The sequence below is a fragment of the Abramis brama genome (genome assembly GCF_963993115.1).
Source record: "Abramis brama genome assembly, chromosome: 19".
Taxonomy (NCBI): domain Eukaryota; kingdom Metazoa; phylum Chordata; class Actinopteri; order Cypriniformes; family Leuciscidae; genus Abramis; species Abramis brama.
This window is the reverse complement of record NC_139981.1, coordinates 18,793,187-18,809,891: the sequence shown is the minus strand read 5'-3', so window position 1 is coordinate 18,809,891 and position 16,705 is coordinate 18,793,187. Positions and strand designations below refer to the sequence as shown.

General features: G+C 40.7%; 2 protein-coding genes across 2 annotated transcripts in view; one reads left to right on the top strand and one right to left on the bottom strand.

Annotated features, from left to right (window-relative positions):
• snx5 (sorting nexin 5) overlaps positions 1-16,705 on the top strand; it is a 210,962-nt gene that overhangs the window by 125,458 nt on the left and 68,799 nt on the right. The window lies entirely within an intron of this gene.
• Positions 152-5,735, bottom strand: ephx5 (epoxide hydrolase 5). Its single transcript, XM_084092334.1, has 9 exons — positions 5,517-5,735; positions 4,169-4,379; positions 3,767-3,947; positions 3,362-3,571; positions 2,376-2,505; positions 1,989-2,203; positions 1,783-1,891; positions 1,053-1,178; positions 152-871 (listed from the first exon to the last, which is right to left on the bottom strand). Exons 1-9 carry the CDS (start codon positions 5,558-5,560, stop codon positions 661-663), a joined length of 1,437 nt encoding a protein of 478 aa, XP_083948460.1. The 5' UTR covers positions 5,561-5,735; the 3' UTR covers positions 152-660.

Below are 16,705 nucleotides of genomic sequence, written 5' to 3'. Positions count from 1 at the left end.
AAGTCACAACTAATTAAAACCATCTGCTAAATAGTAGCTTTTTTAAACTGATGAATGTACACCATTTTAATTCACTTAAAAATTATGTGTTTGGGGCTCTTCAAATCTGTCATTATATATTTTAATGAAAATAATGCAATTTAACAGTTCATTTTCCATTTGGTGCTATATCATTGTACTGTCTGCTTTTATTTGCATTTCCATTCACTTAAAAAAGAACATTCAATCTTAAGGTCAGAGTTCATTAAACTGATTGAAATGACACAGTAATGGTGTATATTGTAATGTTCCATGAAACTAAGTTTCTCTTTAGCAAGCAGAGGTGAGCGTTTGAAACTTTGCAGACTTTAATAGCACAAAGTAAAAAAAAGAGTACATCTATGGAGTTTTATGCACAAAACATCATGCAAAAAAAATACAAAATGATATTGTACAGAACATCATTATATAACTTCATTTGGTTCACTGAAAAACCTTGGATTTCTAACACAGAAACGGTCAGTGTTGCATTTCCCAAAAGCATAGTAAGCCTAAGTTGATCGTAGAGACCATTGGTGGCAATTGTTCTACTATCAACTTGAGCATACAATGCTTTTTGCTTTTGGAAACGCAGCCCAGAGCAGTGCATTTTTTTCTTCTTAAGATACTGGAATAAAGCTGTTATTTGTGGACTTTGCTCTCCACTTTCTCCACAAACTGAATGATGTCATTAGCCAGAAGCTGGGGTTCTTCGAAGGCAGCGAAGTGTCCCCCTCGGCTCATGTAGGTGAAAGAACGCACATCTGCAAACCGTGAGCTGGCCCAGGCTCTAGGACAGTGGAGTAACTCCCCAGGAAAGGCAGCCAGGCCAGTGGGCACAAACACACTAGTCCTTTCAGGGAAAGGGAGAAAACCATTTAGCCATACAAATCTTTTTTTGGATAGGCTACAAAGAATTATATTTTTTATATGTAGTTTATTATATGTTGAAAAATCAATGTTAAAACAAACATTTTGACCATCCTTTTATGATGAGTATTCACTTCGGGTCACTATAAATTTTCTGAACTTACACTCTGTCCACCCTCGTCTTGAAGTCTTTCTTCAGGTTCTCTTTGTAGAAACGCATTGAGGGAATGATGGAACATGTGGTCCAGTAGATCATGACATTTGTAAGGAGATCGTCTAGACTGAACTTCCTACAATGAAACAAAAATTACTTAATTCAAATCAAACTAAACCCTTTTATTTTTAGAATTTATTAATTCGAGTTCAAAAATGAATGGATATATTAAATTGATTAAAAAAAATACTATTATTGATATTACTATAATTTATATTAAAATTATTAGACATGTTACAAAAACAGTTGTATTTCAAATAAATTCTTTTCTTTTGAACTTTCTATTAATCAAAGAATCCTAAAAAAAAAGTATTACAGATTTTTTCAAAAATATACAGTACAACCATTATTAATGTTTACAATAAGAAAAAAAAAATCGTGAGCACCAAATCAGCATATTCGAATGATATCTTAAAAATCACGTGACACTTATGCTGCAAATTCAGCTTTGCTATCACAGGAATAAATTACATTTAAAAATATATTTAAATAGAAAACAGTTATTTTAAATTATGATATTTCATAATATTATTATTTTTCTACTGTACTTTTGATCAAATAAATGCAGCCTTTGTAAGCATAAAAGACTTCTTTCAAAAACATTAAAAAAAATCTTACCTTACTTTGAATGGTGGTGTTTATTTTTATCTGTGATATATATGTGATTTAACTCTCTTTACCTCTCCAAACCTCCATCCTCCAAGTCTCTGTTTCCCAAGTCTGTCCAGGAGGAGAATTTCTCCAAGATATATGCAGCCAATCCGACTGGAGAGTCATTCAGTCCACATCCTGCAGGAATGACAAAATGCACAAAAAATATTTTTTGATAAGAAGTTTTAGATAAGAACCCAAAAGCATAGTATAATATGTGCCAAGCATCACCTACCTGCTGTGTCCGGTTTAGTGGCTTGAATGTGTAAATAGCCAGTTTCTCTCAGTATATCATATAAATTCTTCTCCATGTAAGGATAGAGTCGTCTGACATCTTCCTTTGTAAAGCCCACCAGGAATGGCAGGTAGCGACCAATGACTAAGGAGAGGAGCTGTCCAAGGCTGTCTGTCCTGGCAATGATCATGTTCAAGTGTAGACCACGAACACACCTTATTTTAAAGAGAGCAATAGGCAACGTTTTAATTGACAATAAACACTATTATAAAATGTATTGCTCTGTATTAATTAAACATGGAAAAATTAACAAATAATACATTGACAGAGAATTCATGTCATAAAAAAGGAAAGTGATTTGGATAGTAAAAGGTGTGAAACTCCTACTCTGGCTTCATCTGGGCCATGTTGCTGGTAATGAAAGCTCCCCAGTCTCCTCCCTGCACATAAAACTCAGTGAACCCCAGTCTTTCCATCAGCTTATGGAAGATGCGGCCAGCCTCCATAGTGTTAAAACCTTCACATGAAATAAAAGAAAGTATAGCAGGTCTATTCTCCATTTTCCATCTATTTACAGATGTTAAGATTGTATATTATCTGTCATCATGCCATTTGTTTGTCTGTGTGTCAGAGTGCAACAGTCGGGTTCTGGAAGTAAAAACTCCATTCATTTTCTCCATAGGGAAATTGATTTTGAACAATAATTGATAAACCTTTAAAGACAGACCTACTGTGAGCTACGAGGTTGTTAATTCATGGTATTTGCTTCTGCTGAAGCCGTAAGCAAGCATTATTTCAGCTTATTTTTTTTAATTACTGTGTTTAACAGCAGAATTCCTGGTGAAAAACTACATTACCCATGATGCTGTACAGAAAATTACACCAATCTTAAGAGTCGAAAAAAGCAACACATGCAAAAAAAAGTGCTTGTAGATATATGCATATTTTGCAATAAACTTCAAATATACTGTATTGTTTTTTATAAGCATTATATATCTATAATCAACATTTGTAAACGAATAGTTTTATATTTCTCCATTGTTTTTAATTCGATTATGTTGTTCGCAATGCTTCATGGGATGGTTTTTCTTTCCTACTGAAGCCGTTAAGTACACAGTCTTGTGCCATTGTCTTTTTGTAAGTTTTTCAAAAATTCTAATCAAAGTTTGCAGTGTTGTGATACACCTTGTAGCTGATTGGCTTGGTTCATGGCTTATAACTTTTTAATGAAGACTATTTTAAAAATGAATGGAAAAAAATCTTCCGGAACCAGCTCTGCTGAAAAGGGGGGCAGGCACTGTTGTACTCTATTGTCTAGTAGAATTAGTTCTTGCTACCCGTTTCTATATCTTGTTGCATGTTGGTAGACTTACCTTTTTTATGTGGCGCTTCAGAGTAGCCGTAGCCTGGAATGGAGGGACAGATGACCTCAAAGACCACATCTGAATCCGTCTCAGTGAGCAAGGGCAGAATCCCATAAAACTCGTAAAAAGTACCAGGCCAGCCGTGAACCATCATGAGAGGGAGAACTGTCTGTCCAGACTTCTGAACAGGCTTCACATGAACGAAATGCACATCTATACCTGAAAAGCAGTACAGAATTTCACTAAAATGTTCCAAAAAAACAAACAATCTAGAAAAGCCTGAAATACAACTAAACACATTTTGTGAATGCATGATGTGGGACTTAAAAGATAACGTGAAAATTGCATACTTAGTTACAACAGGTTTTTATCTAGTCAGGTAAATTATATCCTTTAAAAGTGTTATGTTCTTACCCTCAATTTTGGTTTTGAAGTGAGGATACTGGTTAATCACCTTCACCTGCTTCTCCCAGTCAAACTCCTGTCTCCAATAAGAGACCACCCGTTTAAGGTAAGACGAGTTAAATCCATAATGAAAGCAGGAATCCTCCAGTGGATCCGTGAAGCGTGTTTGATCAATGCGTCTGTGCAGATCCTTAAGAAAACAGTGCAGTTAATGATGACATAAATATATTGTGGTTGAGTAAATGTATGCTTAGCACATGTTTGAAAGCGGAGAAGAATGATCTTGTGGGGATTTATGTGAAAAACCTATTATTTGATTCTTGAACTGTTGATCCACATGCAATTCTTCACCCAAAATATGCTGCCTTGCATTACACAACATTATTACTGTTCAGGTGGTTGTGTGCCCACCTCTATCTCTTCCACCGAGGTCTTCACTACAAATCTGTGAATGGTTTTGTCCTCGGTTAAAGGCTTCTCCCCAGCTCCCCACCAGCCATCTCCCATTGGTATCGTTTTGGGGCTTTGCTTCCATACCAAGTAGCACAAAAGAGCTCCAACTCCAGCAGAAGAGAGTGCTAAGAGCTGTAGTTTAGACCGATCAAGGTTGCCAAGGGTCTCTCTAAAAGTGAAGGAAGTTAGTTGACAAATAATGTTGAAAAAATAACCAAAGATTTAAGGCTGAAATACACTACATGATTTACCAGTCTGAACAGATTTTAAAACACTAGGGCCTGGTTTCGCATACAGGGCTTAGATTAAGCCAGGATCTGGCCTTAGTTCAATTTGGACATTTAAGTAGCTTTTATAATGCCTTAGAAAAGATATTACTGGTGTGCATCTTGAGACAAAACAATAGCACTGACATATTTTAAGATATGAAACAGAAACATTCAGAAACATCATTGCTAGAAAACATGAAAAATCAAAACAACATGTGTTCTAAAATCGACTCAACATAGATAGAAATAAATCGGAGTCAGTGTCCATCATACACTTCACTATTTAAATCTTTCAGCTCTGCCCAAAATCTGCAGACCAGCTCGTACTTTCAGCAACTAGCGCTGACTCGCCTAGACTGCAAAAATCAGGTAGTGTATTCCAGCCTTTATTTGATCTCTGTAGTTTACTTTATGAGTAAGCATAGCAGGTGGGTTAGATTTATGTTTGTTTTGTTTTTTTACTTCAAATAGACCGACACTGGGGAAAAAACTGATTGTGATTTGGCCACATCCACCCTCTTCCCACCATGCACTGGGGCAGTAATACTTAATATGGTGGCATTGTTTGACCATTGCTATCGTTGATTTTGTCACATTTAGTAAGGTGTTGTCAGGATGAGTTTGCTCCTCTATTAAAATATAATTTTAAGGCATTTAATAAGTGTTTATAGTCTTGAGTACTCGCTCTTCATGACATGAGGCACTTTGAATGATATGCAAATAAATTAATTAATTTGCAATGCATTTAAACAGTTACGTTTTTAAGTCATGGAAATTTGAAATCACAAATATTACTTAAAACAATTATAAAATTATCAAAATAGCCATGCAAAGATTTGTTTTTACATACAACAATGAAAACTCAGCTGAATGATTACACGGAAGAATGTGGTGGAGTTGCATGAATCTCGTGAAGTCCATGAAATGACCTCGAAATGACTAGGCAATCGACGGAAATGGTTTAACCGCACCTAAAACACGAGACTGCGTTAGCATTTCTGAACTCTAAACATTCCGTGTTCCACAGTTTTACTCACTTGATGCATTCAACTGTCTGCATAATGGAGTCCTCAAAACCCATCGTACGTTAGGTAGCAGTGTCTTTTCCAGACAAGCTGTATACTTGACAAATAATCGTGCTTATGTAACGTTCAAAGTGCAAAGACGTTGAAGGAGCGAAGTAGGCGGAGGGTTTTTTCTTCTTTTTTTTTTACCCCAAAAGACCCCACAGTTCAAGTACACACTCTGCTGAAACTAAAAGGGGGCGTTTCTAAATTTTGGGCTGTTTTCAAACTGGGAGAGGTGTTTTTTTTAACTGTCCAAAGGTACGGAATACTAAAAGGCCATTCATTATTTTTTCTTTCTCCCCATATTTATATATATATATATATATATATATATATATATATATATATATATATATATATATATATATATATATATATATATATATATTATGCATGCTTTTAGGACTTCCATAAAACCCCTTTTTTTCGAGTGCCTGCGTCGACGTAGACTATGGAAACATTTTACTCATGTAATTCACAGACTTTGAAGAGCATCAGTTATTAAGACTTGTTGTAGCTTATAGCTCGAGAAGGCAAAACATGGTTTATGAAATATTCTATCTTAAAGATCACTCAGTATTTTTTTTATTTTTTTTCATAGAGTACAGTACAGGATCTTTCTTTTGCCTGTTTTTACTAATTTTGTCACAATATAGCTGGAAGCCTTTATTTAACATAGGCTACATATTTTATTCGTCATTTATAATAGTAATAAACATTAGTGGAGTTTGGTGCAAACTCCACTCCTCGGCCGATTTAATTTGCCAACTCAATCGCGTAGTTACCTGTCAAGAAAAATTCAGACTTTAGAAAAATCATGCTGGGTGATATGGAGATAGATATAGTATTATAGAGATATAGATATAGATAGATAGATATAGTCCAATATCATATTGGGTGAGGTGATACTATATCACCTCAATCAAAAGGTTGCAGCTAAACTCTACTGGACAGTGGGTCTCCAGGATAAGGGTTTGAAGACACTGGTCGCTCAAGGGTAGCCTGGTAATACCAAACTCTGCTACTTCGCTTTGCTTCGTAGACAGAGTACAGAAGCGAACTGAAATTGAGCGGAAGTACGAAGTCTGACGTAGTCAGGCTAGCTCAAGGACAAAGTTTTTGGAAACAATTTGCTCTCTTTAAATAGATTTTCTAAAATCTATTTAGTCTTTCAGACTAAAATCCTGCAGCCAGTTGCAACAAACCCCTTTAACAATCCTTAATGATTATACCTGAACAATTATAGCTAAGTGGTTTCTTAATTTAAGGGGTTTGTTCCAACCAGTGTTTAAAAAAATGATGTCCAGACTACTTATTCGGTAATGATAGAAAATCTGCAGAAGGAAACTGCAGGCACATTCACTCTTTCGTAGGCCTACTTTCTGCAAATAACAGTGATTATAATAGTTGTAGGAATCAATCAAGGCTATTCCACACAATGCACTAATTAACTTCACTAACTTGACTTAAGAAGCTGAGACGTGACTTAAAAGCACAATATTCAATAAAAAAATTACCGTACAAAGTTAGAGCAGTAGTAGGCCTAGTTTTCTTCTTCTTTTAGAACACAAAAACTGTGGTTAAAAAAATCCCAGGCCACAGACTTACTGCAATGAAGCTCTAGCATAAGTTCTGCCGGGAAGACTTAATTGTTACGTCACTTATTACCTTCTCATCTATCCAATCATATTCCTATACTTGTGGTATAAAAAGATTGGTACTTACACACGTCTGAGTTCGCAGATGCTGACGCTTCAATTCACCTCCATCCTCCCCACCACCACCAAGATGGGTATTTCCCTCCATCCCCCCAACACCACCAGGATGGTCTCTTCCCTCCATCCACCCCACCACCACCAGGATGGTCCCTTCCTATACCTTGCAGGGGGTCGGCTGCGCCCCTGCCTTCATCTTCAGGCAGGATATGCAGATCCGGACCCTCGGATTGCAAGCTATCGGACGGGGCCTACGCCAAAGAACTTGATTGCTTGTTGGGCTGTTAATAAATGTTAATTGTTATAGTATTTATTCTCCCGAGTCTTTCTGGTAGAAATAATTATTATAGACTCACTGTGTCTTTGCACAAGGTTAAACCCTGTTTACTCTACGAATTATTCTGTATGAGATTCCTATAAGAGTTACAGTGAATTCTCTCAAATGGCAACGTTCGTACCACTTTGACACTTTGATAAATTAAGGAACCTCTTAAATAAAAACAAAAAAGTGGTTATTTTTACAGAGTATATTTGTTCAACAAGGAGTTCTAGATTTTGTTTTATAGAACCAGAGACAGTCATTTTGTGTAACTTTGCACTGTAGGGAAATTTCAGAAGCGAAGACCAGGGGCCGGTTGTACCAGCTGTACGTTTTAGCCTATACAATTTAGCCTATAGTTTTGACGTAAATGGGCACTAAGATACAACTTACGCACTACTAAATATTTTTGCGTTGCACCATTAAACTTAGTTGAAGCGTAACTCTATGTATAAACTAAATATTTACGGAAGCCTCCGATCAGAAGTAGCGGTTGGACTAAAATAGTAGGCAGACTAAACTGCATCAATAAGCTCTTCTTTTACCTGACAGACTTGTTAGAGATAAACTCTCTAGATTATTTTAAGATATTGTTATTCACACTGGTTTTTGCATTTAATGTTTGTCCATCTGGAACTTTTATTTGTCATGAGCTCTATATTTTAAGATGTAGCCTACTAGAAAAAAAAAAAGATTCAACAACACAAACTCTGTTTTTAACTCTGTTTTTAATCTATCTATCTATCTGACTGACTGACTGACTGACTGACTGAGCTTCCTTTGTGAAAAATAGCAGACCACCTTTTTTAAACTGTTACTTAAAACGGTGATCTGCTATATTTCACAAAGGATCGAGCCCATTTGTGCAGTCGTTGGCGTTATTCGAGAAGGACATTCTGAATATGAGCCTACTATAACATTATCTGGCTTAAAAATGCGGATTGATCAGTGTAGAGTTATTCCAGACGTCTCCCGGTGATATTCGTATTGGAATTGTGTAATCACAGATTATGAACAGATGTTTTCAGAGGTGGACAAAGTACACAACTTCCTTACTTGAGTGAAAGCAGATAGGCCTACTAGTACTACTGGTCAAATATTACTCCTTTACAAGTAAAAGTTGTAAAGACCGATTTTTACTTAAGTAAAAATACAGAAGTACTTGTTTTTAAAAGTACTTAAGTATCAAAAGTAAATGTCAATGCATTGTTTTTTTATTGTTGCATTGTTGTGTGTAATACTTACAGTACCTTATACCTCTGAATCTATGCCTGCCTACCTACCCTTATATCAATATCAAAAGTATTTCTAGAGCACAGTTCCAGTAGTGGGATTGAATGTGAGATTGAATAAGTGCAATTACAATAGCACTTATAACAATAACTTATATATAACAATAACGTCCACAATGGTTTCGGACACCCAAATGGCTGTTCCCTCAAATAGTGCCCTATTTAAAGTTTTTTGGCTTTTAGTATGAAAATGTTAGCCTTACTGTTATCTATAAGCTAGTGTGCACCAAAATAATGACAAAATTCGCATTTAGAAGACCAAACCCAACTTGAAAATGAAAATCAGGTTGATGTCAGAATCCAACGTCAGATTGACATTAATCTCCAACACTGGACAGACGTTGTATTGTGGTTGAAAACAAGCATATATTCCCATTGGGTTGTAGGGTTTTCATGTTTAATGGGAACTTTAGACATAATGATTTTTATACTGTACAAACTGTGTGATCCCCTAACTCTAATGTAACAGTTATGGGTAGGTCATCTACGGACATCTAATGTTACGGACATATTGTATATATATATATATATATATATATATAATGTTACGGTACAGTTCAGCCTATTATTGATTTTTATTTCCACTTCCCTTTTATCCAAAGAGACGGAACTATTTGCACTGTATTTATAAATGGGAAATACATCATGCTAAAATAATCTGTCATAGGCTATACTGTGGCTCACATTATTGGGGTCGCTTGCAAGTCGCAGCAGCACGAATTACGTGACCAGCAACACATTTCTGCTTCAAATATTGTGCGTAGTTAACAGTGAGTGGTGGTTTCAGACATTATTTATTAAAGTGCATTTGTCAGTGCCGCACTCGTACTGACCATAGACAGTATAAGAAATGGACACAGCGACCCCATAGACTTCAACGGAGAAAAGTGAAGCAAATTAGAAGCACTCACTTCCTGATGGCTGAGCGTACTGCGCAGACTCAAACTGAGCTTGATGACATACATGTGACGTGAGCAACCTGTCTGACAGTTGTAAGTCTTCTAGTAGCTGTGCCAAGAGAAATCTGAATCATTCCCTTCCGAATCTTGCAGAAACGGAGAGCGTGTACTCAGACTTTATGCCTCCACGTCCCCCCAATTGACTGCAAGCTTCTCCTCCTGTCTATATGGTCATTTCCAGAGAGTTGCGTGGTTATGACGCAATCGTTAGCTTATTTTTACAAAAACTGCTTCTATGAGGCCATAACGTAAGATACAAGGTAATGGAGTGTAATAAGGTTCGTTGCTGTGATGGTGTAGGAAGGAAGAAGACAGGGGTCGGCTGACTGGGACACTCACTTTATTTCTCAGTTTCAAATAAACAAAAGGGTGCGCACAAAGCGCCTTCACCGTGGTTTAAAAACACACAGCTTCTCAAACAACAATAAACTCAGCATTCAGTTCTCTCAGTCCATATCAGCGTCCTCGTGAGATCCCAGTCCGAAGCTCTCTCGTCCTCTCTCTCGCTCTCCCCGGTTATATGCGGTCTCTCCACGCCAATTACTGCAATCAGACACAGGTGTTCATCATCTGCACTTGACCTACTTACTCAACGCTCGGCCCCCTCCTTTCTCTCCCGCTACAGACTTCGCGAAACCACGCCCCCCTCGCCACATGGAGCCTTTTATTGTCAGAATGAGAGTCGTAGATCCAATTGCAAGTGAGCAGTTTATTGTAACAGACAGGACAGCGGAAAACCTGTCAGAGACCACGTCCATCGGGAGGCCATGTAAACGAAAGACGTGATCTACGACAGCAACCGCTGTCTCCTTGACAGACGGTAATTTGGGCAAGGGGATGAAATGAGCCGCCTTCGAGAACCGGTCCACTACGGTCAAAACGACCGCATTGCCCTGGGAGGGCGGGAGGGCAGTGACAAAATCTAGCGCGATGTGGGACCAGGGTCTTGAAGGGATAGACAGCAGTTGGAGTAACCCATCCGGTGGGCGATTGGAAGTCTTACCACGAGCACAGACCGAACATGCCAAAACAAAACTTTGAATGTCGCGAGCCATGGAAGGCCACCAGAATCGTTGCTTGACCAAAAAACTGGTGCGATTGACTCCTGGATGACATGCTACAATGACCCCACTGAATAACATCGGACCGTAATCCCTCCGGCACGAATAAACGACTCGGTGGACACTCGGACGGAGGCTTTACCCCTTCTAAGGCCGAACGGACCTTCGACTCGAGACCTTTCCTGAGTCTCTCAGGAAAAATGCACTCGGGAGTGGACGGGCAAACGGAACGGTCAAAAATGCGAGATAAAGCATCGGGCTTGATGTTCTTAGAACCCAGACGATACGATAGTGAAAACTCAAAACGACCGAAAAAAAGTGCCCACCGAGCCTGCCTGGAGTTGAGTCGTTTAGCAGATCTGATATATTCGAGGTTCTTATGATCGGTCCAGACGATAACAGGTACCCCCGAACCCTCTAGCCAATGGCGCCATTCCTCCAACGCTAGCTTGCCTGCCAGTAACTCTCTGTTACCAATGTCATAATTACACTCAGCAGACGATAAACTATGAGAAAAAACGCGCAAGGGTGCATCTTATCATCCGTGGGTGAACGCTGGGAAAGAACCGCTCCTACCCCCACCTCTGATGCGTCGACCTCCACCACAAACTGACGTAATGGATCAGGGGCTACAAGAATGGGAGCTGAAACGAAGCGGCTCTTGAGGTTGGTAAACGCAGCTTCAGCTGCACCAGACCACCTGAACGTCGTTTTGGTGGAGGTCAAGGCAGTCAGAGGAGCGGCTAGTTAGCTGAAATTGCGAAATTACACGGGTAAAAATTGGCGAACCCCAGAAACCTCTGTAGGGCCTTACAGGAATCTGGAGTTGGCCAATCCACCACAGCCTTAACCTTGTCGGGATCCATGCGCAGCCCCTCGGAGGAGATTATATAACCCAGAAATGGAACCGACTGTGTATGGAACAAACATTTCTCCGCCTTGACAAAAAGCCCATTCTCTAACAGCCTCTGGAGCACTCGCCTGACATGCTGAACGTGTTCCTGGAGAGAAGAAGAAAATATCAATATGTCATCCAGGTAAACATATATGAACTGATCAACCATATCTCTCAGCACGTCATTCACGAGTGCCTGGAAAACCGCAGGGGAGTTAGACAGGCCGAAAGGCATGACCAAATATTCAAAGTGCCCCCTGGGGGTGTTAAAAGCAGTTTTCCATTCATCCCCCTTCCTTATGCAAACCAAATGATATGCATTACGCAAGTCCAACTTTGTGAAGATGGATGCTCCCTGCAACCGCTCGAAAGCTGAAGACATCAACGGCAAAGGATTTCCGTGAAATATTCAAAAATATTCTTTACCGTGATGTTGTTCAGCCCTCGGTAGTCAATACACGGTCGCAGAGAACCATCCTTCTTCCCCACAAAAAAGAACCCTGCCCCCGCTGGAGAAGAGGAAGGGCGGATGAACCCGGCTGTCAGAGAATCAGAAATGTATTTCTCCATGGCCTCCCTTTCTGGAGCAGAAAGTGAGTATAACTTGCCCTTAGGCGGAGACATACCTGGCAGTAAATCTATAGCACAGTCATAGGGACGATGCGGAGGGAGAGAAGCAGCCCGGGACTTACTGAACACTTCCTTCAGGTCAAGATACTCACGTGGCATGTTAGATAAATCTGTGTGTTCATCCTGAAACACAGAACAAGACACAGAAGAACACGCAGACATTAAACAAGAAGCATGACAAGATTCACTCCAGGAGAAAACAGAATTCCTGCGCCAGTTAATATGCGGGTTATGGAGTACAGGGATGACCAAGCACCACAGGAGCAGAAGGAGTGTCAATCAATAGAAAGTCAATGTTCTCTGAATGATTACCAGAAGTGACCAGTCTTAAGGTGACGGTAGAGTGTGTGACGGAAGGTAAAAGTTGACCATTAAGTGCACCACAGAAATGGGCTGGGAGAGCGCCACCACTGGAATCTGCAGTCTGTGTACCAGATCAATATCCAAAAAATTACCCTCGGCTCCTGAGTCTACCAGAGCCTCACAGTCGAAATCGAAGTCGAAGTCTGTAGTCTTAAACTCACTGGAAAATGAGTGGCAGAAAAAGAGGATTCAGTCCGTGCAATCCCACACGTCAGTAACCTCTTACCTACTAACGGGTGCTGGCATTTACTGGACACTGCAGCGCAATGTGACCGGCGGTTCCATAATATAAACATAATCCCCTCTCTCTCCTCCTCTGTTTCTCCCGTGATGATAAACGAGACCTGCCCAGTTGCATGGGCTCAGGATCAGGAAGAAATGCTGTAGTTTCGTCAGGAGAATTAAAAGTAGGATTAGGTCCATAAGTAGCGCAGCCTCTCGGTGACCGACGACCTCGTCGACGTAATCTGGTATCCACTTGAGTCGCCAGATCAATCAGTTTATCCACCCCGGCGTGTAATTCCAACGCGTAAATCTCATCCTTTATGTACTCAGAAAGTCCGTATAAAAACATGTCCCATTGTGCTTCGGCATTCCAGCCACACTCTGCAGCCAACGTACGAAATTCAATTGAATAGTCTGTTACCGTTCGTTCCCCCTGTCGCAGTTCTGCAAGAAGACGCGCCGCGTCTCTGCCAGAAGCAGCGCGATCAAAAACCTTTCTGAGCTCATTAGAGAAAGCTTGAAAGGACGCACAACACGGAAGTCTCTGCTCCCAAACAGTTGTTCCCTAGCTGCCCGCTCTTCCCGCGAGTAAAGTGATCACAAAGGCCACCTTGGATTCCTCCGTGGGAAATGCGGAAGGTTGAAGCGAGATGTATAATGAGCATTTGGCCAAAAACGGACGACACAACTGGGACTCACCGGAGTAGAACGCGGGAGGCGGAAGGCGAGGTTCAGTGGAACGGATGGGCTGGATCACCGGAGCCGGTGGATTAGCCGCGGCCTGTTGTTGAGAAGCAGCAGCCTCCATTCTTAACTGCTGTACATGTTTCGTCAGTTCAGAGACTTGGGTGACTAGCACCTGAACAGCACGACCCGTGGCCATAGTCTGTTCCTCCTGTTGCTGGAGACGAACATCGCTCCTGGCCAGTACACCCTGCAATTCCGCCGTGCTTGCTGGATCCATCTATGGTCGGTTCGTTCTGTCAGAATGAGAGTCGTAGATCCAATTGCAAGTGAGCAGTTTATTGTAACAGACAGGACAGCGGAAAATTACTCAGAACAGCACAGACTAAAGCTGGCAAACACTCAATGCACAATCCCAGGGAAGAGAGATGAAGAGACAGGAATCAAACACAGCGAGGAAACTCAGTCCAGACGGCTGGTTGAAGAGAAACTCAAGACGCTCTCCAAGCTGCTAGGAAGCACTGACGAGATGGAGGAAACTCCGCTGGGAACTCAGATACCGACACTGGGTAAGAGAACAAAACAAGAGTGACGAACCGACACCAAGCATATCTCACTCCAGCTAGATATAGGCAGCTGACTAGCTGCAGCTGAATGACTGATTGAGTGATCAGCTGGTTACTAGGCAACAAACAAGCCACCACACATACATAGACCCAACACCTACAGACACACCAGACAGATACGCTAAAATGAACACACGGATCCATGAACCGTGACATTTATACATTGTCGTGTTTCTTTAGAAATAAACAATGGACAAATAGAGTCTTTAAACGCCTCAGATGTAAAGTTATTCAGATTTTTCCGGTTGACGAATGCGCATGCGTCGCGTCTGAACGCGTTGTTGTTGTCTTTGGAGCTCCATCGATTTTATTTAGAATTCTTGATTTTTCTCTTTAAACTCACTTACAACGAACATTTTTTACTTTTCCTCACTGAGAAGCACTGCTGCTCAAACCTCATAGTCACAACGCGGACTGTTGAGCAGACGCGTCTCAAGCCTTTTAGTGATCCAACGCCGGATACTCTTAAAGGTTACTCCTGGGGATCACGGCTGAACGCGTCTTCTCCACACTCACTTACAAACAAACATTTTTTCGCCTATCGTGCGTCTACTCTACACCCGTACCACTAAAAAGACGGATTATATCCAAGACTTCAGTCATAAATTAGTATTAATATTGATAGCATCACTGGTAGCGTCGTTGCTAACTTATTGACCATCTGTTAAAATGGCGAATATATCAGATGTAAGTAGTCTACCTTTTGGTGCAGGTGAGGACACATTTGAGCTTCACGCATTGCAGTCTGAGCTGGAGTTGAGAAACAGATCCACGACCTTTTAGTGAGACAAGCCGAGCTGATAGACCGGCGTTTAGCTCTTGAAACATCACGCGCCGATGCACACAAATCAGTGATTAACGTTACTAACCCGCTAACTCCGACCTCGTCTACTCCGTGCGTTTCTCAACATCGGTCCCGAGCGCCGAGGTCGCGATCAGCCATGGTCTTGTTCACTCCGGCTCCAACACGCCACCACGAAGCCTGGATGGTTCCGCAGCGGAAGACGTGAGTCAGGTCTAGACCAAGAAGACTCTCTCCGACCCTCCCGGTTTTCGAGATATCCACCCAAAACCGCTTCTCCCCTCTTCGCGAAACTGAACGCGATGCTGTGATCATCAGCGATTCCATCGTTCGGCACGTACACGCTACTACGCTAGGTAAAAGTAAGGTGCACAGTCACTGCTTTCCTGCTGCTCGTGTTTCTGAAATTGCTGCTCGCGTTCCCGAGATTCTGAATGGTGACAAGCTCGTCAGAACTGTGGTCCTGCACGCGGGAGTGAACGACATCAGGCTGCGGCAGACGGAGGTTCTGAAGAAAGACTTCAGGAATCTGATCGATACGGTACACAGCACATCGCCTGAAACAACGATTATTGTGTCAGGACCGCTTCCCACGTACCGACTAGGACAAGAAAAGTTTAGTAGATTATTCGCGCTAAATGAATGGTTAATGTCATGGTGCAATGAGCACAAACTGCTCTTTGTAAATAATTGGAATCTGTTTTGGGAGCGTCCTAGGCTTTTCCGTGCTGATGGCTTACACCCAAGCAGATTCGGAGCGGATCTTCTGTCGGATAACATCTCCAAAATGTTAAATACCTTTTGACTAGTAACCAAAAGTCCAAATCATAGTCCTTGCTGCACCAATTTAACTGATATAAATTCTAGTGTAGAACATGGCATAGAAACTGTGTCTATTCCTCGTTTAGTGAGATCAAATAATAAATTTACTGCAGGATCTAGGAAAAATCTAATTGTTATTAAAACAGAAAATGTTGCTATTAGTAAACAAAAACAATTTCTAAAGCTAGGTCTTCTAAACATTAGATCACTCACACCTAAGGCAGTTATTGTAAATGAAATAGTCACAGATAATAGCTTCGATGTACTTTGCCTTACTGAAACATGGCTTAAACCAAATGATTATTTCGGCCTAAATGAGTCTACCCCAGCAGGATACTCCTATAAGCATGAGCCCCGTCTGATTGGTCGTGGCGGCGGTGTTGCAACAATCTATAGAGATATTCTCAATGTTAGTCAGAAAACGGGTTATAAGTTTATTTCGTTTGAAGTACTTGTACTAAATGTTACGCTCTTAGATGTTAGAAAAACTTCCCTATTATCTCTAGCCTTGGCTACCGTATATAGACCGCCTGGGCCTTACGCTGATTTCCTAAAAGAGTTTGCAGATTTTCTCTCAGACCTATTAGTCAATGTCGATAAAGCATTTATTGTTGGAGATTTTAACATACACGTAGATAATCCAAATGATGCGTTAGGGGCTGCGTTTACAGATTTATTAAACTCCTTTGGGGTCAAGCAAAACGTTACCGGACCAACTCATCGTTTTAATCATACACTCGATTTAATTATATCACATGGAACCGAT

Coding starts and splice junctions, on each gene's coding strand:
- ephx5 (XM_084092334.1), bottom strand. CDS start 5,560: ATGGGTTTTGAGGACTCCATTATGCAGACAGTTGAATGCATCAA. Junction 3,572..3,766: donor CTTCAAAACCAAAATTGAGG/GTAAGAACATAA, acceptor ACTGCTTTTCAG/GTATAGATGTGCATTTCGTT. Junction 2,506..3,361: donor TGAAGCGCCACATAAAAAAG/GTAAGTCTACCA, acceptor TTTCATGTGAAG/GTTTTAACACTATGGAGGCT.